Source organism: Patagioenas fasciata, chromosome 2 (assembly GCF_037038585.1).
Source record: "Patagioenas fasciata isolate bPatFas1 chromosome 2, bPatFas1.hap1, whole genome shotgun sequence".
In the NCBI taxonomy this organism is placed as follows: domain Eukaryota; kingdom Metazoa; phylum Chordata; class Aves; order Columbiformes; family Columbidae; genus Patagioenas; species Patagioenas fasciata.
The window spans coordinates 93,743,636-93,765,924 of record NC_092521.1 but is presented as its reverse complement, the minus strand read 5'-3'; the positions used below and the strand labels follow the sequence as shown (position 1 = coordinate 93,765,924).

The 22,289-nt window shown below is 40.6% G+C and overlaps 1 protein-coding gene and 1 long non-coding RNA gene across 2 annotated transcripts in view; one reads left to right on the top strand and one right to left on the bottom strand.

Annotated features, from left to right (window-relative positions):
- The window catches only part of ELOVL2 (ELOVL fatty acid elongase 2), a 52,803-nt gene extending 30,697 nt beyond the window's left edge, over positions 1 to 22,106 (top strand). The window contains 5 exon segments of the mRNA XM_065832958.2: positions 12,431 to 12,508; positions 13,556 to 13,727; positions 15,657 to 15,781; positions 17,981 to 18,115; positions 18,733 to 22,106. Of these exon segments, the coding sequence (XP_065689030.1) occupies positions 12,431 to 12,508; positions 13,556 to 13,727; positions 15,657 to 15,781; positions 17,981 to 18,115; positions 18,733 to 18,861 (639 nt within the window). The 3' untranslated portion in view covers positions 18,862 to 22,106.
- Positions 2,277 to 7,546, bottom strand: LOC139827213 (uncharacterized). Its single transcript, XR_011737551.1, has 3 exons — positions 7,466 to 7,546; positions 3,904 to 4,175; positions 2,277 to 2,357 (listed from the first exon to the last, which is right to left on the bottom strand). It is a non-coding gene; the product is annotated as an uncharacterized lncRNA (long non-coding RNA).
- Positions 22,107 to 22,289: the final 183 nt, after the last annotated feature.

Below are 22,289 nucleotides of genomic sequence, written 5' to 3'. Positions count from 1 at the left end.
CTATGTACAAACACCCATGCTGAAATGTGAGCAGATTTATAGATGAGAGTAAGTACTGATTTATTTATGGTCTTGGCAGTTCAATGTTGTTTTTCTGCTCTCCTGACTAAAAAGCTTCCATCATATAGTTAGACAGTAGTAACATTAAGCAGAAGACAGATGATGAAAACCTGCCATTTCAGACAAAAGCAAGTACTACAGGGATTTGGAGTCTGAACATGGTCACACAGATTATTTCTCGAGTACTTATCGGGAAGGAACATGCTCATAGAAATTGGGACCCATTCATAGCCAGAAGAAAGGTTTGAATGCATCTGGCAATTTTGCAACAGCAAGGGACTCGAAGAGCTCTTGTCAGCAAAAGCACATGTATTTTCACCTCCCTGGTGAGGAGCAGAAGCCAGAAGTCACTATTTTTGTATTATATGGGAGGTCCCCATTCTCAGCCTTGTGATTGAGGTACTTTTAATATTCAACCATTAACATACATCACTTGCAGTCCTGAAAAAGAAACACTAAAAGACAAAAACCACAAAACATTTTCCTGACGTGGCTTAAAAATTGACCCGAGGCATAAGAAGCCCTAGCTGAAGGATGTGCTTGATATCATGGTGTGACCTGTGGAAGCATGAGCTGACATTGCTGCCCTGCCCTCACAGCCTTTCTTGCTCCCTGGGCTCCAATCCCCAACAGCAGTCTCCATGAGAAAAGCAAGGACCAATAGTTCTGACAGCTGGAGAAGAAACTTCGCAGAAGCCAAACAAGACCCCAAAAACTTCAAGTTTTACATTAATTTGAGCTAGACACCAGGTGACTGGTCCATTTAAAAGGCTGAACAGCAGTTTAGTTTTGTGCCTTTGTGCGAAGAACCGATTGTGCTACAGAGGGCTTTGTCCTGGTCAAGGCTCCATCTGGCTTCAGAGACTGCCATGGCTTTTCGAGAATGCAGGATCAGGCCCAGAGCAAAGGAGAAACCAGCACAATTGCTGGAAGGTTTGATGACTCCATCCTGATTGCCCTCCAGAATTTAAATCAGAGCTTTGATGTTTAAATCCCCATTCTGCTTGAAGGTATACAGATCACTGCCTTCAGTAAGAGGACTCAGCAAAAAGGATTAACTGAATGAAAAACAAAAATACTGCTCCCTTCCCCAGCAGACTGATTTGGCCTGCCACAAGCAAATGAATCAACAAAGAGGATTTTAGCAAGTCTCATTTACATTAATGAAATTGACTTGTTCTTTTGTCACCCTCATATCCTTGTAGGAATTGTGTTGATACAGCTCCCAGTTCATTGCCTCACTGTTCTTTTCTTCCAGAGGCTAACTTTGCTACAGTTGTGTTAGTCCTCAGATTAGTCCCTTTAGACTCTGATTGTGTTGCTGGTGACTGTTAATTTCTGCCTCCGAGGCTGCAGCTGGACATGACTGGTGGCATCTCACAGGTCCACATTCTGTATTTGTCCAGAACCCAGGAGACATCACAAGTAATCTGCACTACCAGCTGTTTTATTGCAGATTTCGCTCTTGGCTCTGGACTGTCAGCCAGGCTGGTTTTTGGTTGTAGAAAACACTCTTCCATAACAGTGGCTCTGTATTTTTTCATAGTCTACTTGTCTGGTTCCTATCACAGCTTCTCCTGTGAAGGAGCAGAAAATAAGTTGAGTCTTGCAGACCTACCTGAGGTAGCCTGCACAACCCTGCTGAAGGAAAACAGGCAAATGGGAGAGAGAAATGACTCAACATTTCAAAATGCTTCATTTCCAAAGCCTCTCTCTGGCCCTTATTCTTTCTCTCTTTTATGGACAGTAAGCTCTTTAAGGCAAGAGTTACCTATATTTAGAGCATCCTGCACAGTGGTTTCTTATCTAAATACAGCTGATCCCTCCAGTGAGTGTGATTCAGAATTAATTCCTCATTAAAAACATCTATAACAGTTGTCTTATCCTCCATCGTCCTACTGCACCCAAAGCCCTCTGGTCTCTTAACAGACATAAACCATAAAATAGTAAGCTCTATTATAGAGATAAACCACCAAAAAATAATAATAAAACCCCCCAACTCAGTTATTGGCATTATCCTTATTTGTTCTTGATTTTGTTTATAAGATGCCACACACCTTTTCTTGTGATTGTTCTGGAATGGAGTGGGTACTTATTAGACATTCAAAAGAAAAATATCTCTTCCAAAAGAAAACTATCTCTTTCAAAAGAAAGGGTGTATCTCCAAATGCAGACTGTTCCACATGATGGCTTTAATGAGAAACATGATGGCATACCTGTGCTGCAACTCTTCATCTCCTCACCTTCGTTCCCTGAGCTAGTTTAGCTGTTCCTTGACTGGAGTTGATTTGTACAACCTCAAGGCAAGAAGACAAAGGTTATAGCAAGGAGTCGTAACAAAAGGACTGTTTTTATAATTAATCTCCAAGGGCAGATTCCTCTTTTGAGATAGAGCTCCATGCACTGCACCATGGGCATCAAGTATCTGGGAGCTGATTCTAGCTCCATGAGGTCTGAGGTCAACCAGTCCCTTAGAGTACTTGGAGAAATAGCTCCAGAACAACACTAAGACATGTCATTAGCATAAGGTCAGATACTTCTACTGTCCCCTAGGGACAAGGTCTAAACAAAACCAGCTCTGCTCAGCTGCCCTCATCAAAATCTTTATGTCACAGAAGAGTCAGGAGCCTTTGAAGGTCTCACAGAAGGGCAAGTTATTAGATCTTGATTTAGACTTCTGAGGTAGGCAAACAGATTCTCTTGAAGTCATCAAAGGCTCTTACCTCTGCCCATCAAATATAATGGAAAAGCGGAGCACTTGGTTTTGGAGCAGTGCTTTTTTCAAGTACCCGAAGCTTAGACAAATCATGTGCTTAAATTAGTCAAGTTGCAAGGGGACTCTCAAGGGGCCAGAAGACAATCCTTATACCATTGCCACTACAAGAGAAATCTGCATCAAATGTGTATTATTTTTAGTCTACTCTTCTGTACCATTAAGTGTTCATAGACCCATATCAAGCCTACTGATCCAACAATTTCCAGTAACATTGTCAAAAATCTGCATAAAGAAAAACCACTACCTTTTTATTTTAATAAAAATCAAAACTTTTAGCAAAAATTTTAGAAAAATGTGCCTTTCTTCTGCAAAAATCTTTTCCTAAGATCTTAAAAGTGCCAACTATGAGCAGGAAATCAGCTTACTGTGAAAAGCAATCAGGTTTTTGTGTATTTTAAAATTATTCCATGTGCAAGTCAACTCACAAACCACACTCCCAGGCACCAGAAGCCAAGATAAGGTTTTGAAGTTTACCACAAGATAAAACTGTCAAAACAGCCAATGAGAAATTAAAACTGGAAACAATGGAGACCAGTGTTGATCTCTGAATTGTGAAATTAGTCAGGCGAGGATACTCTCATTAATAGGAAAAGTCATAATCTCTACCATGGTCTTAGGCTGCTTTCCCCAGCAGTAAGGATCACCTCTGCCCTATTTAGATTACATCTCAGCTAGTCATCAAGCACTCATCCAAGTCCTTTTGTTGATCAGGCACTGAGAAAACCAGGACACTGGCACTATCTGGGTCAGATTAAAAAGGAGATGATCCAGCGATATGTGTCATTAGCATAGGGGTGGTGTGATGTCTCAAGCTTCCTGTATCCCCAGGTAGCCTCACAAACTTAATACAAATTCTTAGGATTTGTAAGCAAGCAACCACATCCATGTGGGGATGCAGGACCTACATGTGAGGACCCCTCAATTCAAAGCAAAAGGGAAAGAGCTGAACTTCACAAGTGTTGCAAGACCAGTGCATCACCCTTTTTAGTGAAGCCAGAAGAAAAGTCTTTTACCTAACAGGACAGGAAAAAAAAAAAAAAAAAGAAAGGTAAATAAAGGTAAATTACCTTCACTTTCTAGGAGCTGACCATCCATCCCACAGTAAGTAAAATTTCTGAACTGTAGTAACTCACAGATCTCTAGGTGCCAAGATGACATGAGGATTTTCAGGAGTACCAGAATTGCCTTCATTGTATCCTCAGACAGCAGGGGAAGGTCAGAAGCACAATGCTGGCATGATCAGAGCCACCAGACACCATTTTCAGCCCTACACATAGCAACTGGGATAGCATCTCAGAAACTGCCAGAAAGTCCAGTATAATACGTGAATTTGGGATAGCTGTGGACAAAATGAAAGGAACAACACAAACAAACAAAAAAGGAGTACTTCAACTCTGCTGATGTGAAAAAAATTTGCTTCCTAACTGTGTAATGCTAAAAACATAGAGCTTGAGTACCAGAAGGTCTAAGTAAAATTTTAACAGTGTAGGTGATGAGGAAATGTAGAAAAAAGATATCGATGCTAGTTGATTTGACTATGCTGGAATTTTATTATAGAAAAACAGCTTCAGCATAATAATTTATATTTTTTAAAAAATATTGTAATAAATTATTTAGTTCTTCATTAATTGTCTAGAATTTAGCAAATGCAAATTTAGCAGAGAAGCAAGTAATGATTCTAGAACAATAAGATCTGGTGGTTGAGGTGAAAGCTTCCTTTGAAGTAATTCTTTAATTAGCACAGAAAGACTATCTTAACCTTAGGGGAGCAAGAGGAAAAGAACAAAGTGAGACAACAGAAGAAATCAGGTATTCTTTTCTATCATTTAGAAGAAGAGAGAAGTGAGAAAGATAAACAAGTCAGCAAAAGGTCATTGACAGTGCAGTGTAAAGTGGGGAAATGTTTGGACAAAGTAAACAGGTTTTTTAAGCAAGTAAGATCTTCATCTGGATAGAGTTAAATTCCCAGGTGTTCTTCGATCTTAATCAGATAATTTGTTTGGAGAACTGAGGAGCTGACTTTGCTGTTCTCACCTGCAGTTATTCTGACTGGACATGTTGTCCTCACTTCTCACTTTTCATCCTGAGTTCTCCCTGTCTTTTCTAACGACCTTTCTGAGCTCTGCGTTTAGTTGAAACATTTAGCCTGCTCATGAAAAAGGCAGTGCTCTGGATCTCACCTGCCCAATTAAAATAGACTGCACTAGAACTTTGTTAGAAATCAAGAGTAATATATTATATGATTAAGTTTTTTTCACATGTGCAAAGCTTCTGATACAACCATTTTGAAGTAATGAATGGAAGCTATTCAGGATGGGGCATGTAATCAAAAGTTCATAAAAAATAAGCCTGGAAGGGATTTGTTTTAGCGTGATTCACTATCCCAGACAACAGCAACACACAATAGAAGCAGCATTCATAAATTCAAGTCATTTTGAGGTCATTAGTTCACTAATCCTTCTAGCAGTCTCACACTTACTTAAGAGGCACTAAATGGAACTGTCTAGGAGTTTCTCAACAACATGACTTCACATTTGAAATAGTTTTTGTTGAAAGAAAAAAAAAAAATCATTTATTGAAATTATGAACTTTCTAGTCTCTGAAAAAGAAGAAAGCATGGGACCACTTAGTTCCTTCGCTCTGGAATAACCAGTTTCTTTCTAGTTAGGATGCCCAGGCAGGTTGAGAGACCCACCATGGAGCCCAGCTGTACGTATTGCAGGTCAGGATAGCAAACCCTAGTTGGTGTATTACAGGATTAGCTAATCTTTTTTTGAGCCACCATACATGTAATTATTGGATCTCTAACTACACCCATGGAGAAATGCAGAGTCTTACCAAGGAGTAGCCCAAAGCATGCCCTTTACACTTCTGTCCCCATGAAAATATATCTTGGCTGCATCATAAAGAGAGACAACAAAATATTTTAATTGTGAAAAATCTTGGGTTTCCTACTCAGCATCTGTTTCATGTTTGGCAGAACACCACTATTACACAACGCTACATTTAGGGAAACTAAGGCACTGACCAAGCAGCAGGGTTGGGACTAAGCTCCTGGAATCCTCCAGCCTTGGGCTGAACCATCTATGCCGCGCTACTTCCCTATGGGGTTTATGGTCTTGCCAGACTGCACTTTATTTGAGATCTTCAGGACAGAAGAGCAGCAATCTGGAAACACAGGTTGTTCTGCATCTCAGCTGTCCATCTAAAATCTGGGATTATACCACAATTTTTAGAGGCTCATTTAAAAATAGTCAACTCGTATAGAAAAATATTCTTCAAATATCATTCACAGATGATTTTACTATTGAATGTCCTAGCTAGAAGACCCATCTGAAAGCTTTTTAGGTATTGTTTAAGATTGATTTAATGATAGATCAAGGATGATTAATAGTATCTTTCTCTATTCATCTACTTATTACATGAAAGCACAATAGCCTTAGGAGCATTGTGCCATGCTTCACTCAGCCTCTTGGGGATGGGAAGACAATTCAGATGTTGCATGCGTGTGGAATTGTGCCATGTTACAGTCAAGGAGCTGATTTTTCCCTTTAAGAACTGAAAAAGGAAAGTCAGGTGATTAATATCTGGCCTCTGTTTTCAGACACTAGTCATCTTCTGAGGCACTTCATTTTAAAATTCACTTAAAATAAAACATGCGAACAAAACAAAGTCATTCCTCCTTCCTGATACCCTGACCTGAACCTTTACTTTGGCTCCTTTTCCTCGGGATCTGACCTGGATGTAACTGTTTTAGGGCTATTTTGTCCAAGTCTAGAGATTTATGGAGGAGTTGCTATTCACAAGGACTAGCAAAAATCTCCTCTAACAGCCAAGGGAACTAGGTGATTCACAGCTCTGCAAGTTAGACCCTGCTTTCCACTACATAAATTAGTCCCTTTCATTTAGCAAGCCCTACATTTCTTGAGGACAGTAGTCAGATCAAGATGTTTTAATTGGCCTAAGGGCGGGAGTCCCACAGAAAACCCAGTAAAACATCATATACCTAATACCGACAAAAGGCTTCTTGCTCCATTTTTTTTCCACAAGAAGGACTCTACCGCTCATCATAGAATCACAAAATATCTTGAATTGGAAAAGATCCATAAGGATCATTGAGCCCAACTCCCTGTTGCTCACAGGACTACCTAAAACTAAACCATACGACTAAAAGCATCATCCAGATCTCTCACTCTGAACTTTTGAGAGGAATTCCAATTGTTGGAATACTAATTTTAATAATTGGTTTTGGCTTTCCCTTCTGAACTGTTTCACAGATACCAAGCTGTTTCACAAGCCTATTTAGCTTGGCTCTGATAGGGAAAAATCAAGGCAGATCATGATGGAGATTACAGTCACGAACCAGAATCAAAGAGGAACCTTCTGGAGGGTAAAGTGGTACATGTGAAGCTTTGCTAAAGTGTTGATTTTGGAATTATAACTAGGAGCTAAAAGCTTGGTGAAAATAAATAGTGAACAGAAGTATAAATACTAGCATAAATAAGTGAACTAAAATATTAGAAAGGTGGGTGTGTGGGAAAGATCTGTGCATGTCCCTGAGACTGCAAACACCAACCCTCTCTCCGGGTAAACTGAAAATATTCCAAATGTCTTATAAGGCTTGCTCACCTTCCAGGTCCTGGTGCCTCACCCTCTTTCTCCTTCCCTGGGACAAGGCAAAATACCTTATTTCTTCCAGGCATTTTCTCCCTAAGAAAGGCCAACATGCACATAGCTTTTTCTACAACTCAAAAAGCACAAAGAAACCACAGGCAGTAAAAATAAGAATATCCATTCAGAAAAACCACATTCCTTTCTAGTCTACCTGTAGAGGACAGATACAGGAACAAGCTACAGCTGTGAGATTTTTTCAGGCTGAAAACTTGAAATGAGCAGTGCGCAGGTCCTTGGGTCCAGGCTGTTGGTGCTTAGTTTGCTACTCAGCAAGGTGAGAGGCTTTTGAAGCATTTTCTGGCACCTGCTGCTCCCCCCTCTCCATCCTCTGCAGAGATTTCTTACAGAGGAACCAGCTCTTATTCCTGAACAATGTGATTTCCCATTTAATAATGAGAAAAAAAAAAAGGCAAGAGTGAGAGGCTACAGTAAAGCAAGTGTTGTGAATCTTTGTGCTGCTTATATTCAAGCAGATGAGGAATTTGTTAAGAACATTAGAGCAACAGCAAAATCTGAAAACTCAACTAATAACAGGATGTTGATATTTAGTAGCAATTTTTCACAAGGCAGCATTTTCCTCTTTACGTGATCTGTTTTTCTAAATAGCTGTAAACAATGCATGTGTTAATATTATTTTCAGGATAGGTTGCCAAGAATGCAAAGCATTCAAAGAATTGTTTTCCAGAGAGAGAGAGTTTGTATTTTGAGAGGGGATTTCTCATCTCTCTTACACATTCTGCACTTGCACCATCTCCACATTAACACCACCATCAGCTCTGCAGAGTCATGAGAGTGCTCAGCATGTGAAAGCAAACATGACCGAAACAGTAGAAATAACATATGAGTTTGGTATCAGAGAAAGAGAGACTTGGTAACTGAACATCTTGTCTCAGGGTACCAGCTAATGTTCCAGATACACAGCTGGCTCATTTAGTACCATTGAGTAAGCTGCTTACCTTCCACATCATTGATAGCAAACATGAAAATCATGGCCTCACATCACAAGGATCCCCCAAAAGTACCCTCTGCCTTCCAAGTTTCCTTGCCAATTATTGGGAAGTTATCCAGAAATCTTGGAAATTATCTTGCAAAGTAGAGCAGTCAATACTCAAAGTGGATTCTCCTCTCTTCCCTAAAGGAAACTCAGCTACATGTAAGGCACCTACAATAGAGAACAGAAATGTTGAGCTACAGAAAAGCTGACATGAAATAGCAAGGTTAACACAGTCAAAACAGATCTTTACTCTAACCTACAGGCTCTCGAAACACAGACACGAAGCAGAGAAAATTCTTCTGCCAAGACAAACGACCAGAGAATAGGTACACAGTACAATCTGCAAATCTAGTTTATACAAAATCGTGGAAGAACAAATGAAAGAAAAAAGAAAAGAAAACCCTGTAGACAGAGAGAGGGGTATTCTTATCCCAAAGCTTGTTCTCCATTTGCATGCTGACCAGTTATGACAAGTTACAGATTTCTCAGATGCCAAGTTAAAAATGTGTTATATAAAAAAGAAATAATTATTTATTTTATTTCCTAGTCTTTAAGGGTCTTCTCATTTCATTTTCCAATGTAAGAACTATGAATAGAATCCTTGAAAAAAAATCTTGTGATATGACCAAGCAGGCCAGTTCAAAGCAGCACCAGCGGGAAAGTTTCCAAACCTGTAGCACACACACACACAAAGCAAACAAACAAACAAACAAACAAAAAACCCAACACACGAGAAAGATTTTTAAAAATTCTGTCTATTATAATCATACGCTAATCAGTATACTTGCAAAATAAATTAATCAAAAGTTTTAAAACTGCAGGTTTTTCTAGCAAATTTCTGTGAACCAACTTTTCACCTGCCATAGCGGAGGATTTTATGAGGTTGGATGTCTTCAGCAAAGCAAAAAATGAGCCAGTTGTTAAGGGAAAAGAAAAAGAAAAAATTGAAAGAGTAAAGTGTGTCTGCAATTGGAACCTGAAAAAAGCAAATCCCCAAAGATGCATTTAAAGAGAAATGAAAAAGTTTGACCAATTTAAGCATAGGAAACATATGAATTCACAGACAAAGAATGACAAAATTGTATTAATTAATCTTGGAACAAAATGATTAAAATTACCTCTTATAAGGTAAAATTATTTAAGAACTGTAAATAAAAATGTTATAGGCACATCATGGTATAGACCAAAGTTAAAAACAGCATACAAAATATTAATATAACAAAACACAAACTTTATCTTTTACCTTAACAAAACAATAGAGTGCATTTACAGTGGCTATGTAGTTTCTCAGTAAAATCTGGAGAAAGGGTCCTCCCTAGTCTATGACAACCCCTCATACAAGAACGGAAAAGCAGTTGCCTCTTCTTCATTTGTTTTTAGGGTTTTGAGATTTTGGGAGCTGTGATTTCAACTTCCTGCAATCACAAAATCAGAAATGGTCCCACTACCACCACTTCCCACCAAGAAAACCAATGAGGATTGCATTATAAATCACTGAAAAAAGTAAAGTAGCAAGAGACAATATGATTTATTTCCTGGCCCTATAAGCAGAAGTAGCCACAGAGGTTTCTAGCAGAGATATTCATGCCTGCGTTTGAGGCCATGCCTTGCCAAAGCTCCCAGATGTCACCACCGCAGCCTGCTGAGATCCAGGATGTTGCCTTCAGAAGAGCTCCTGGTACTTCAGCACAATCTAACCATATGGCTACCAGCCAATAACAAGACAATTCCATTTTCTTCAGCACTTCTCAAGTAACAAGATAGAGTTGAGAGCAAATCTTTAACAACAGCCTGTCAGTGATGCTGTACCCACCTGTTCTAAGTCTCAGTTTGGGGATCCTTCAGCCACTTCTCAGTTGGAGAGAAAATCCAAGGCAGGAACGTGCACATAGAAGGCACTGAGAGGAACCACCCATGAAAGCAACCATGCAGTAACATCTCCCCTGTCTCTCACAAAGCTGCTACCTATTGCCAGCTACAGTATAGGCACAGATTTGGGGACCACGGACACGCCACAGGAGGGACCACTGGGGAGCTGCATGCCCTTTGCCTCCTATTCAGAAAACAGAAATTACTCTTTTTCCACTCAGCTGCTTTTTGAAAGATAATACAGAGATGAAGTGGCATAATTAGCTTTTCTCAAGGAGTTTTCACTCCCTTCTCTTCAGCACATCTGTGAGCTCACAGAATCACCATAGAATGTCCTGAGCTGAAAGAGACCCACAAGGCCAACTCCTGTCCCTATATATGACAACCCCCAAATTCACATCCCAAAAATTCACACGCTGTGTCGAGGGTGTTGCCTCCCTTTCCCACCCACCTGCCACAGCAGGGAATGGAGAAGAGCCCAGATGTCCCAGCCCTACACACTTGTAGGCACAACACCTGAGCAGAGGCCGACTTGGAAAGACAAGTTGTGATCTCAGCTGCACCGAGCATTTGTTTGAGGACCTCTAGGTTGGATTTTTGTTGTTTCCCCTGTTTTTAGACCGTGGTCCTGTCCTGTTTGGTGACCTCTGGCACATGCTGTAAATTAATCCACTGAAACACAGGCTGTTCCAAAAAGGACTGGGTTTGTTTCAGTTGTTCTGAAATATTGATATGCAAAACACTCCTTGTTTGTCTCTTCATCTCTCTCTGTGATCTAAAAGATTCTCTATCAATTATTTTGGCCATATATGCTAGCTAGGTTGGAATTGCAGGGACAATCACAAATTGCAATTCAGAGGGAAAATAATACAAGACCCTGGCTCTCTAGGTTTTATTGTTTTTAAATGGGAATTTATAATAAGAATTCGGGGCTACTTGCTATTTCTCTAGCTAAAATTATTATTATTGTTAATGTTATATATTTATTCTAGGAATTAATTTTGATCACTGAGAATATCTCTGCTTTGCTTTTATATAGACTGTCACACATTCAGCACAGGAGGCTATTTTTCAGTCTGAAGTGGAGGGGAAAGTCTGTTTGTATGGACGCTGATACACACCTTCCCCATGAAGGTAGTGCCAGAGTTGAAAGCAACCCACTTTTTAAAGCACCTTGCAACACTACTTGCAGCATAACACTTTGATGTACTTCTCTCCCACCATTGCTCACTGTAGAGAAGAAGACAGACCCCAGAACATAAATTACTCATTTTAGCCCCCCAAAACACTTTTCATACATTCAAGAATATGCAAGATGTTTTTAAAAATCAGTGGACTCTACACAGCATTTATAGACAACAGGTTATATTTGCTATTCCAAAAAGGCTACTGATTACTTTAGGTGGTTGTTACTACAAAAATATTCCACATCAAAAGCCACCGTATGACTTGCTAGAAACCTTCTGCTCCATCACAGTGTGATAGCCTAACATTTCATCGCTTTGTCTGCTTCCCAGTATGACACACACTGAATCTAAAGAAATTGCTTGTATGTCTATTCATTTCTCCATTCAGCACTATATCTGTTCTCCTTTGCTTCCTGCTGCATTTAACAGTGTAAGATAAAGAGATGTATACAGCATTTGGAAATATTTCTCCCATTGCAATACTTTGGATTTGTTTTTTCGCTTGGCATTGGGGAATTTTTCTCATGGACAGTTTTGTACCAGCAGCTGTGTTAAGGTCTCTTGGTACTGCTTCAGGGCAGAGACACAATATTCAAGCATGAGCTTTGGAGTGAGGATCGCTGCACTAAGTCACAAGAGATTTTAATGGATGCCTTGAAGGCTGTGAAGCCAGAGAAATGTAAAACATGCCGTTCCCATTTCAAAACAGAAGCTATTAGTAAGCTGCCTGGTTTAAAAGCATCAGTTCTTGGAAGGACTAGGAACCTACTGCGCATCTGTGCCACTTTTTTCCAATAAACACAGAACCACTGCAGAGGTAAAAACTGCTGCATCTGTTCATGAACATAATTGCTGTGTTTTCTGTTCCAGCTCATCCTTGCCACATGGGAAGGCGGATACAACCTGCAGTGCCAGAATCTGCACAGCGCAGGAGATGCTGACATCCGGGTGAGTGACCGCAGCAGCTCAGCCCCTGTGGCAGCCCTGCCCTCTGCATCCTTGGTGCAACGCTGATGGCGATCTTTAATAGGAGGGTTTTAATCAAGTTGTCTGACAGCTGGTAGCCGTCAAGAAGTGTACTCTTTCTGATTGAATACTAATACATCCTTGCTATAGAGAACATGACAGAGAGTATTTTGAAAACCTATATAACAATTTCTGTGATCAAAATGGCATTGCCTGGCTATTCAAACAAAGAATAAGGATCATTTAAGGAACTGGGACAAAACTTGATCACCTAAAATGCAAGTTGGGCTTCAAGCTCTAAGCTGATTTAAGCCCAACTCTAAACTTCAAAAAAATGCAGAGACATAGTGCTGGCTTGCCTCATCTCTAGTTTCAAACCTTATTTCTGCATCAGCAATTCCATGTATTAACTTTCTACCACGTCAGGCTTGCTTTCCAGATAACAATAGAACTGAGGGCAGAAAGATTGGTTAACTTGCATCATTTTCCCCAGTCCTCAATATCTGTGTCTTCACAAGGAAATACCTTTTCCCCCTTTCTGTTTCAACTAACTGTAACTGTCCAGGAACATATCCTGAACTCTGATAAAGTGCCTCAACTCTAGAGGATGGTCTGTTCCATCATGCTTGGAATATTTAAAAAGAAGCAGCTGCCAGCAAAATTTGATTGATGCCAATGAAGTATAAAAGGTCGAATCCTTAAAAAATAAAAAAGAAAAAACAAAACAAACCACACAACTGTACCTTTGATGAGAAAATAGATTAGGAAACTCTTCCTCAAAGTTAATATATCTTAAATTAGATTTATATATTGATACATTTATACAATCACATTAAAAATGAAGTCTTTTTTCTAAACTATTTCATTCAAGAGGGAAATAAGGTTGAAGCCAGAGCTTGTGCTCCTACTTCAGTAAGACTTAATGCCTTTTGGGAAGTTGCATGCCTAAGCACTGATGATGTACAGTGTTATTTAAGCCCTTTTATGGACAAATATTGATCTCCTGCTCCTTTGTTCTTGCTTGTACAGGTAGCCAAGGTGCTGTGGTGGTATTATTTTTCCAAAGTAATTGAATTCATGGACACTATCTTCTTTGTACTGAGAAAGAAAACCAGTCAGATCACCTTCCTTCATGTGTATCACCATGCCACTATGTTTAACATTTGGTGGTGTGTTCTGAACTGGATACCTTGTGGGCAAAGTAAGTCTCTTCGCTTCATCACCTGGGGTGTAAGTCACCTGCTGCTGGAGAGGAATTACATCATGCACAGCAAGTGTGCCACTGTGCTATGTGATCGCACCTTTAAGGTTCGGAGCCTTTCAGAACTGCTCAACACCTGCAAACTGCAGTGAAGTTACAAGCACAGTTAAAAGTGCAGGCCAAAAATATCCAAGTGTCAGGCCCTAGATTTTCCACTTAGCTGCCACTATCTCTTATGTTTACTTCTCTTCAAACCACTTTTAGGCAGGATAACACTACTGATTGGTATGCAAGAGCAAACACATGCAAGACCTACTCCAAAAGCAGGGGTAGGAGGAAATCATGACCCTAGTAAAGTCAGTGTCAATCATAACAAATAAATTCAGTAGCATTTTTACAAATTTGACTCCTGAATGCATCAATCTGATGTTCTGCTTTAACAGGATACTTTACTTATGTAATCACTAATTAAAACACTGATTTGAGTTCATTTTGTTTTAAGTAAGAATACATCTTATTCAAGTAGTAGAACTACTGAAAAGCCAGAACTGATCAACGCAGTCCTACATTTCATATTGAAATAGCAGAAGTAGCAGCATCCTTTGCTTTATTTTAGGTTCAATAAATTTCACAACAACGATATTTAAATGATTTGGCTCTTAGAAAGATGATGTAATTGTCATTTCCCCACCCTGCTGAGATGGAGAAAATATATGGTGCCACAGGTTGGTCCCTTATCATTTGTATACTAACATTGGCATTTGTGTTCTAAAAGCAGGGAAATACTTCAGGTGTCTCACAACACGCACACTTTTCCAGGGCTTCATACAGCCAGAGTCTTCCTGTGGCATTGTTATCAGAGTTGGAAAGAAACTCAGTTTTCTTACTTTGAGCTATTAAAGGGAGTCACCTCAGTCCACTCTAAGATTTTGTAAAGCAACTTGTTGTAGCTGTTTTTCAGAACAAAAAGCAGAATTCACATTTTTTGGCATTTACTATGGACAGCACAAAATCAAAGTAAATCACTGTTATAGGTAGAAGCACAGGTCAAGGATTTCATAGCAATTGCAAGTTATTTCTACAGAGATTTAAACAAATTGGCGGAGATTTGTCTTTTCTATTGTGTCTGAACGTATTCCCCACACTTTGCACTAGCTTTGCACTGTTATAATTAACAGAGTGGAAAAATCGGTAGTAATTAATCAGCTAAAAAAGTCAAAACAGTTGGTGAGACTGTCTTGTAGTTGTGAAGTACTGCTATCAAACACATGAGCATACAGCAGACAGAGTAGTGCTGCTACTTCTCAACAGTCCGTAATGTATCGAGGGTAATTCATTCGCTCTAGAATTAGTGTTTACTGAGTGTAGCTAATCAGAGCAGCAAGGTTTTATTCCGGGGTGAAATTCTGCACATCTGCAATCTAGCAGAAGAGTCGCTGAAGAAGATGAGAACAGTGCTCAAACACAGCCACACGAGGCCAGTTTAATTCAAAGTAAAGCCCCTACTACTGCATCAGGGAGAAGAAGAGCAGGTACCTCCCAGGGCGCTGAGCTGTGGCACCAGCAGCACAAGCACCCACAGCAGCATCTGAAGCTTGCAGTGATAATAGAGAGACTCATGCAAATAACATTTGGGAGGGCAATGAAAGCAATAACCTGTAAAACAATAGAATATAAAAGGAAAGTGGAGAGAATGAAAAAATACGGCATGAAAATACAGTATTTGGTGTAAGAAAAACCCTGTAGGAAGTATCACTTAGTTTGTCGGTTGTCCCTAGGACAGCATCACTTCACATTAGGAATGTCTTTAGCAAAGGATAAGCAGAGAGGGAAGGTTTACCATATGCAGGAGACATTGCTAACAATAATATCTTCTCTTGCTTTTTAGTAGTTGGTATACAAAACTTTTCCCTTATTGGATTTTTACAGGTTTCTTTGGACCCACTTTGAATAGCTTTATCCACGTGCTCATGTATTCTTATTATGGACTGTCAGTCATCCCTTCTATGCGCAAGTATCTGTGGTGGAAGAAATACCTCACTCAGGCACAATTGGTATGTATCTACCTTAATCTCATTTTTTAACAACCAGAAATCCTTCGAAATACCAGAGGACAAAACTAATGATAAATATTGTCATTTTCAGAATTAAGCCAGTTAGAATTAAAATATAACAAAGCTATTGTGCAGAATAAGCCAGGAGTACAGCTTACTATAATTTTATAAAGGAAATTATACTGAAAAATATTTTCTACAATACAGTAGAAACTCTACAGTCCATAAATCTTCATTATTTTTGATCTGTTGTGTAGAAAATGGACAGTACTTAATCATGGTAAATAGGCTGATTATAAAAACTGACAGAGCCAGCTCCCAGTCAGCTCTAAAGCAGACCCACCACTGGCCAAAGCTGAGCCTATCAGCAAACTGGGGGCACCTCTGTGATATCATATTTAATAAAGATTTTAAAAAGCTGCACAGCAGCTGTGAGAGAGGAGTGAGAAGATGTGAATGAAACAGTTCCACAGACTCTTGACACAGCCAGCGCAGAAGGATGGGATGAGGAGCAGAGATTCTCCTGCAGCACGTGGTGAGGCTGGCTGTCCCCTTAAAGCCCATGGACGTCCACAGTGGAGTAGATACTTACCCTGCAGCCCATGGAGGACCCCACACTGCAGCAAGTGGACACGCCCTGAAGTAAGCCACAGACTATGGAGGGAAGCCCATATAGAAACAGGGTCATGTCAGGAACTATGACCTGTGGCAAAGAGCCCAGGTTTGAGCAGGTTTGCTGGCAGAACCTGTGGCCTCTGGGGGACCCATGATAGAGCAGTCTGTTCCTGAAGGACTGCACACTGGGAAAAGGACCTACACTGGAGCAGTTCTTCGAGAACTGCAGCCCATGGGAAGGACCCACATTGGAGAAGGTCATGGAGGACTCTCTCCCTTGAGAGGGACCACACACTGGAGCAGGTGAGGAGCACGAGGCAGAAGCAGCAGCAGAACCAAAGCAACATGGACTGACTGCAACACTCATTCCTCAACCTCCTGTACCACTTGGGGGAAGGAGGTAGAAGAGTAAGAAGTTGAGCTTGGGAAGAAACAGGGGCTTATGGGAAGGTGTTTTGAGTTTTGGTTTATTTCTCACTATCCTTCTCCATTATTAATTGGCAATAAAATCATCTTCCTGAAGTCAAGTCTATTTTGGCTGTAGGGGTAAATTGGTAAGTTTTACCAGTTACCCTCCCTGTCCTTGTCTCTAGCCACAAGTTTCTTCATCTTATTTTCTCCCCCTGCTCTACTGATGAGAGGAAGTGAGAGAACAGCTGGGTAGGCACCTGGCAGCCAACCAAGGTTAGCCTACCACATTGTGATACAACTACAAAATGCAAAAGGATGTAAACAACTTCTGTCTTGTCTAAGAGTTTATCCAGCTTCTAAAAGTCTACTACAGCAGTTGCCGTACCCAATGAGCTAAGCCACATCAAAATCTTCTACCAACAAGACAAGGCTTGATGTGAAATAAAGTTCTTTTCACTTCTTTTATTTTAGGGTCTGTTTGTATTATTTGCGAGTTCAGATGTTTGTAGTGAGCTTAAAAAAAACTGTAGAAACATGTTCAGCAAATGCTGCTTCTCTGAGCTGAGCCCATCCCTGCAGTTGAAACTCGCTGCCCTGTTTGAAACACACCAGCACGCTGGAGTTGGGGAGAATCAGATGCCCTAGCATGGGCTATGGGTCATGGTCTTAAGTACAGACAGACTTCTGCAATTCTTTCTCCAGCTCATTTTTTTCTTCATTTGTCCTCATCTTAACTCCATTAATACAAACGCCACCATACCTGAACTTCTCCTTAGATTTTGGATTTCCATATTCAGTTAAGACTTTGAAAGTTATTGCCTGGAGTCTTCAGAGTTAATCTCTGTTACTGGTCAGGAACCAGAGAAATATTGTACCTGGCACAACATGGTCTGGAAGACAGAATAACTTCTACTAAAATAAAAGTGCTTTCATTTTGCCAACTAGGCCTATAAACTCATATTTTTAGAAATCTCTGACCCCTCAGATTTTTTATAATTTCATAAGACTGCTATTCTAACTTAACTCTTACAATATAGCCACAGGTTTAGAAAGGCATAGTTTTCAGGAATACTCAAATTTTCAAGGAGCAGGACTAGGTGACATTGTTACATTTGATTAAGGTAGCACTGACCATTTCTCAGCAAATACTCATGTATGATCGTTCCTCCACAGATCCAGTTTCTGCTCACTATTGTGCACACACTCAGTGCAGCTGTGAAGCCATGTGGATTCCCATTTGGCTGCCTCATGTTCCAGTCTTCCTATATGGCCACACTGGTCATTCTCTTCATAAACTTCTACGTTAAGGTAAGCAGTCTTCTGAGAGCTTTCTGACAAGAATGGGGAGAAAAAGAACTTTTTAGGTAGCAGTCTTGATGAACTCACATGTAGAATGAACGTCAGCATCTAAAATATTTTTGTATTAAAATATATATGTCAGTTAAGAATGATAGATGCAGCACTGTCTGCAAGAGACAGTCATTCAGTCATGATGACCTTTCCATCCCAGGTCTGCACTTGCATAGCAAGTCAGGTACCACACTCAGGACTTAAGAATTTGCTCTGTTGAGTAACTTCTTGAGTCTTCCTCCCTCATTGGAAAAAAGAAACAAGCAACTCTGTCTTTGCATTGTTTGTTTCCCACCTTTTCTATCAGGGACTGCTCCAGCCTGCATGCACACATAGAGCTTGTAGTGAAAAGGGCTTAAAAATCTTTTTTGATGCCAAAAAATATTACAGTAATACTAGTGAGGTAATACCACCCACAGCAGTAAAAATAATACCGTTCCCTTAATGCAGTCTGAAGCAAATACATACATCTGCATCAATAAACATCAGTCAGCTCCGTTTTACAGTTAACCATAAGAAGTGTGTAGGGGGCACTAAATAAATCCAAGTAGTTACTTTGGATTTTGCTTTTATAGACATACCGGAAAACACCTTCAAGAACAGCTGTAAATGAAACCCCTGTCACAACAGAAATCAAGAACGGTTTCCATAAGGACTACTTTGCTGCTGCCAATGGATCCCTGCACAATAAGAAAGCACAATAAGTATAGCATTTCTTATGTGTTTGGGGCTTTTTTCTAAAAAAAAGAGAAGAAGAAAAAAAAGACTGAATTATAAGCTTTAGCTTAAAGCCTATTTGATTACATTTATCAATTCTTTGTACCAGACACTTATTAATGTACTGCTATTTAGGTTTTAACAAAATGAGTAAAATTATTTGTCCTGTCAAAGATCACCACAGGAACAAGACGACCAAGATGTTCCTCATATGAAGAACAAAGTCTTTCTGATCTCTAACGCTGACACAAAAACGCCTTATAAAATAAGTTGATGGATAAATCCATCAATGCCTTCAAAATGTTAGGACTCTCTTCAGACTAATGAGCTGAGCACTTTTTGTGCATGTGAGAGGTCTTGAGGCAAGGCTCTGCAGTGCACCCAACACATTCAGCTAAACTGTGACCAAAGTCAGGAAAACAAAAGCAGAGAAACCTACCTTTTCCATCACCATACCCCTTTTCTGGCTTCCTCTGAGTCATTCCCCAAAGCACGTTCCCTTCTGTGGACACCAGTGAGGTGCAGCCATCCCTTTGGTGCTGAGGGAACTCTGGGGAAGGACATAGCAGAGGACAGAGCCCAGGTGCACCATCGCAGAACCTGCACACAGACATGTGCCATGCTCACTTGCTTACCCATGTGCAAACTGACTCAAACACCAGGAGCCTGCTGTTTCAGTGGCCTGGACTGGTAGCATCTGGGGTCACCCAGTATGGTATTTAGAATACATGATGTTACGCAATTATGTCAGGTTTCGAACTCCAGTGAGAGCAAAGCAAGTCCCTTTGGATGTGCTAAATTAATAGGACTTCTGACTGAATGGATTTTGAAAGGAATTGAGCTCAGCAACTTAACGAAGATAAATCCTTTGAGAATAAATGCACACAAAGTCAACCCTATACAAACACTGCTAATTTGAGGCAAACTGACATGCCAAATGCTCATAGACTGGAAGATGCAGAAAACCTTAAAATGGAATTCAGAAATGAGCAAAGTACATTATATTGGAACTTCTGTTATAGATGAGCCTTATTCAGACTAGAGAAACAGATGAGACTGAAGCACAATCCTCTGCAGGGAAAGCAAACAGGTGTTTGCTGTCTGCAGCTCTAACAGTGTGTCTCTCACAGCAGCCAGTCACCATCTTTGCTGCTTCCTCTAGCTGCATCTACTTCCCACTTAAATGATTAGAAGTGACTACCCAAAGTTAGCTTTGGAGGTCTGCCCCTCACTCTTTTGTCATTTAGCTCCCTTTAAAGTCTCTACTAAAAGTGAACACAGTCTTTTTCTCTCCCTGTTCCTAGTTCTGGTGTCTTCCAATCTGCTGTGTATAAATTCTCTCAACAGAGAATCATAGAATCATTGGGTAGTTTGGGTTGGAAGGGACCTTCAAAGGTCATCTATTCCAACCCCCCTGCAACGAGCAGGGACATCTTCAACTAGATCAGGTTGCTCAGAGCCCTGTCCAGCCTGGCCTGGAATGTCTCCAGGGATGGGGCATCTACCGCCTCTCTGGGCAACCTGTGCCAGTGTTTCACCAACCTGACAATAAAAAAAACCAAACCAAAACAAAACAAAAAATTCCTTCCTTATATCTAGTCTAAGTCTCCCCTATTTTACTTTAAAAGCATTGGCTCTTGTCCTATCACAACAGACCCACAAAAACACCTTTCGGAGTCACCTCAGCTCATCAAGCCTGCCAGACCAAGGCAGTTCTGTAGAGGGATGATGTCCTCTCTCTCCCGTCACCCTGTGAGGTCCCAGGGTGGGAAGGGGACAAACCATACGCCCAGCCAGCACCAAGCAGCTGCAGAGGGCCCACAGGGAGAGGATGTTGTCCCAAATCCTGGTCCTCCAATTCTTCTCCTCCATCACCTCCCAGGTCAGTCAACCCCTTTAGATGATCTGTCATTGGGGGGTCTTGGAGACTGCAAGTGCCAAAGCAGGAAGGTTTGTCCCAGGGAGTGATGGGGCTGCAGGGCAGCCTGCCTTGCTGGGAGCAGCCTGAGAGACTACAGCCACAAGGGCTGGTGCATAGAAAGGGGCTGAGGAAGTGGTACAGGACAGGGGAAGAACAGACTGGCTTGTGTCCAGCATAAGCAAAAGGAGAAAGAGGTACAGAGAAGGGTTCGGTTTGAATTTGTGTTTGAAAGTCCCACTGGAACCCCTCTGTCTCCAGTCAGTTCCATTTCCTGCTTCATTACAATGTGGACAAAACCCTTCTGCTCTGGCAGAAAACTGAAAACCCCACAGTTCTGCAGCACAGGCAGGACAATTGAGCAGCCTGGCTGCTAAACTGTATCATCGTGAACTGAGGAATCAAAATAACTGCAACATTCAAACACTTTAATGCCATGACAGACCTGGTGCATATTCGCATTTACTCTCTCTTCATGAAGCCAGTCACAAAAAGAGTCAATATTTGTTTTATTTAACATTTGATAAGGAGAAAAGGCAGCAACCAAAACAAACCCACAGCCACAAAGCCCGAACTCTGTGCATTTACTAGTTCTCACTGGCCCTTCCATAAAGTTTGCTTTGCAGACCTCTCTAGTTGATACTGTAAAACTCACAAGTTGTAAGAAATCAGCAGGAAGGACTAAATGTATTGTACATGGCCCCATGTAAAGGGAGAGCTTCAGAGCCCTGCACATGTCAGTTTGGTGCTGGAAACCAGAGTAAGGGCTGAAGAAATCAGAAGAGCTGACAAGGTAGCACGCAAAGCAAATGTCTGAACCATTCATCTAAGGTACGCAATAAAGTGGCGGTGTGTCCCAGTGTGGGTTTCTGGCTGAGCAGAGTCCATAACCTTTTGCTGGCAAAATATGCATTTGACTACCAAGGTGGACAATGTTGGCGTGCTAAGTGTTGAAGTTTACTACGGCAACCAAACCCACAGATACTGTCTCCTTTGCTTTGTTGAAACCTCATTAAAAAAAAAAAAAAAAAAAAGAGAGAGAGAGAGAGAGAAAGAAATAAATGCCTTACTTGAAACTCAAAGGGCTGGGTGGAGGGGGGAAGGGAGAAGAAAAAAAAGGCAAAAAAACCAAGATGGTCTCACCTTGCAGATCCAGATCAGCCAGGAAGGCTGGAATCAGGTATGTTTTAAATTCTTCAGATCTGTCTTAACATCTTCAAAATGCTGCAACTTTGAAGAAAGAGAAGCATTGACTTTTTAAACTGATTTTCCTGTAATACATAACATTGTAAATAAATAAATTTTACTATCAAAGTGTCTCTCCTCACCTTTATTTAACGCATCAAACACAGCAACAGCTTGCAAAGGAATCCTTGACAACTGACTTCAGCCACTAAGGGAAACCTGGAAATTGTTAAGATACTGAAACAGACAACATTAAAGCAGAGATACTCTGTCGTTACCATATTCACGCTCAAATAGATAATGAGTCCATTG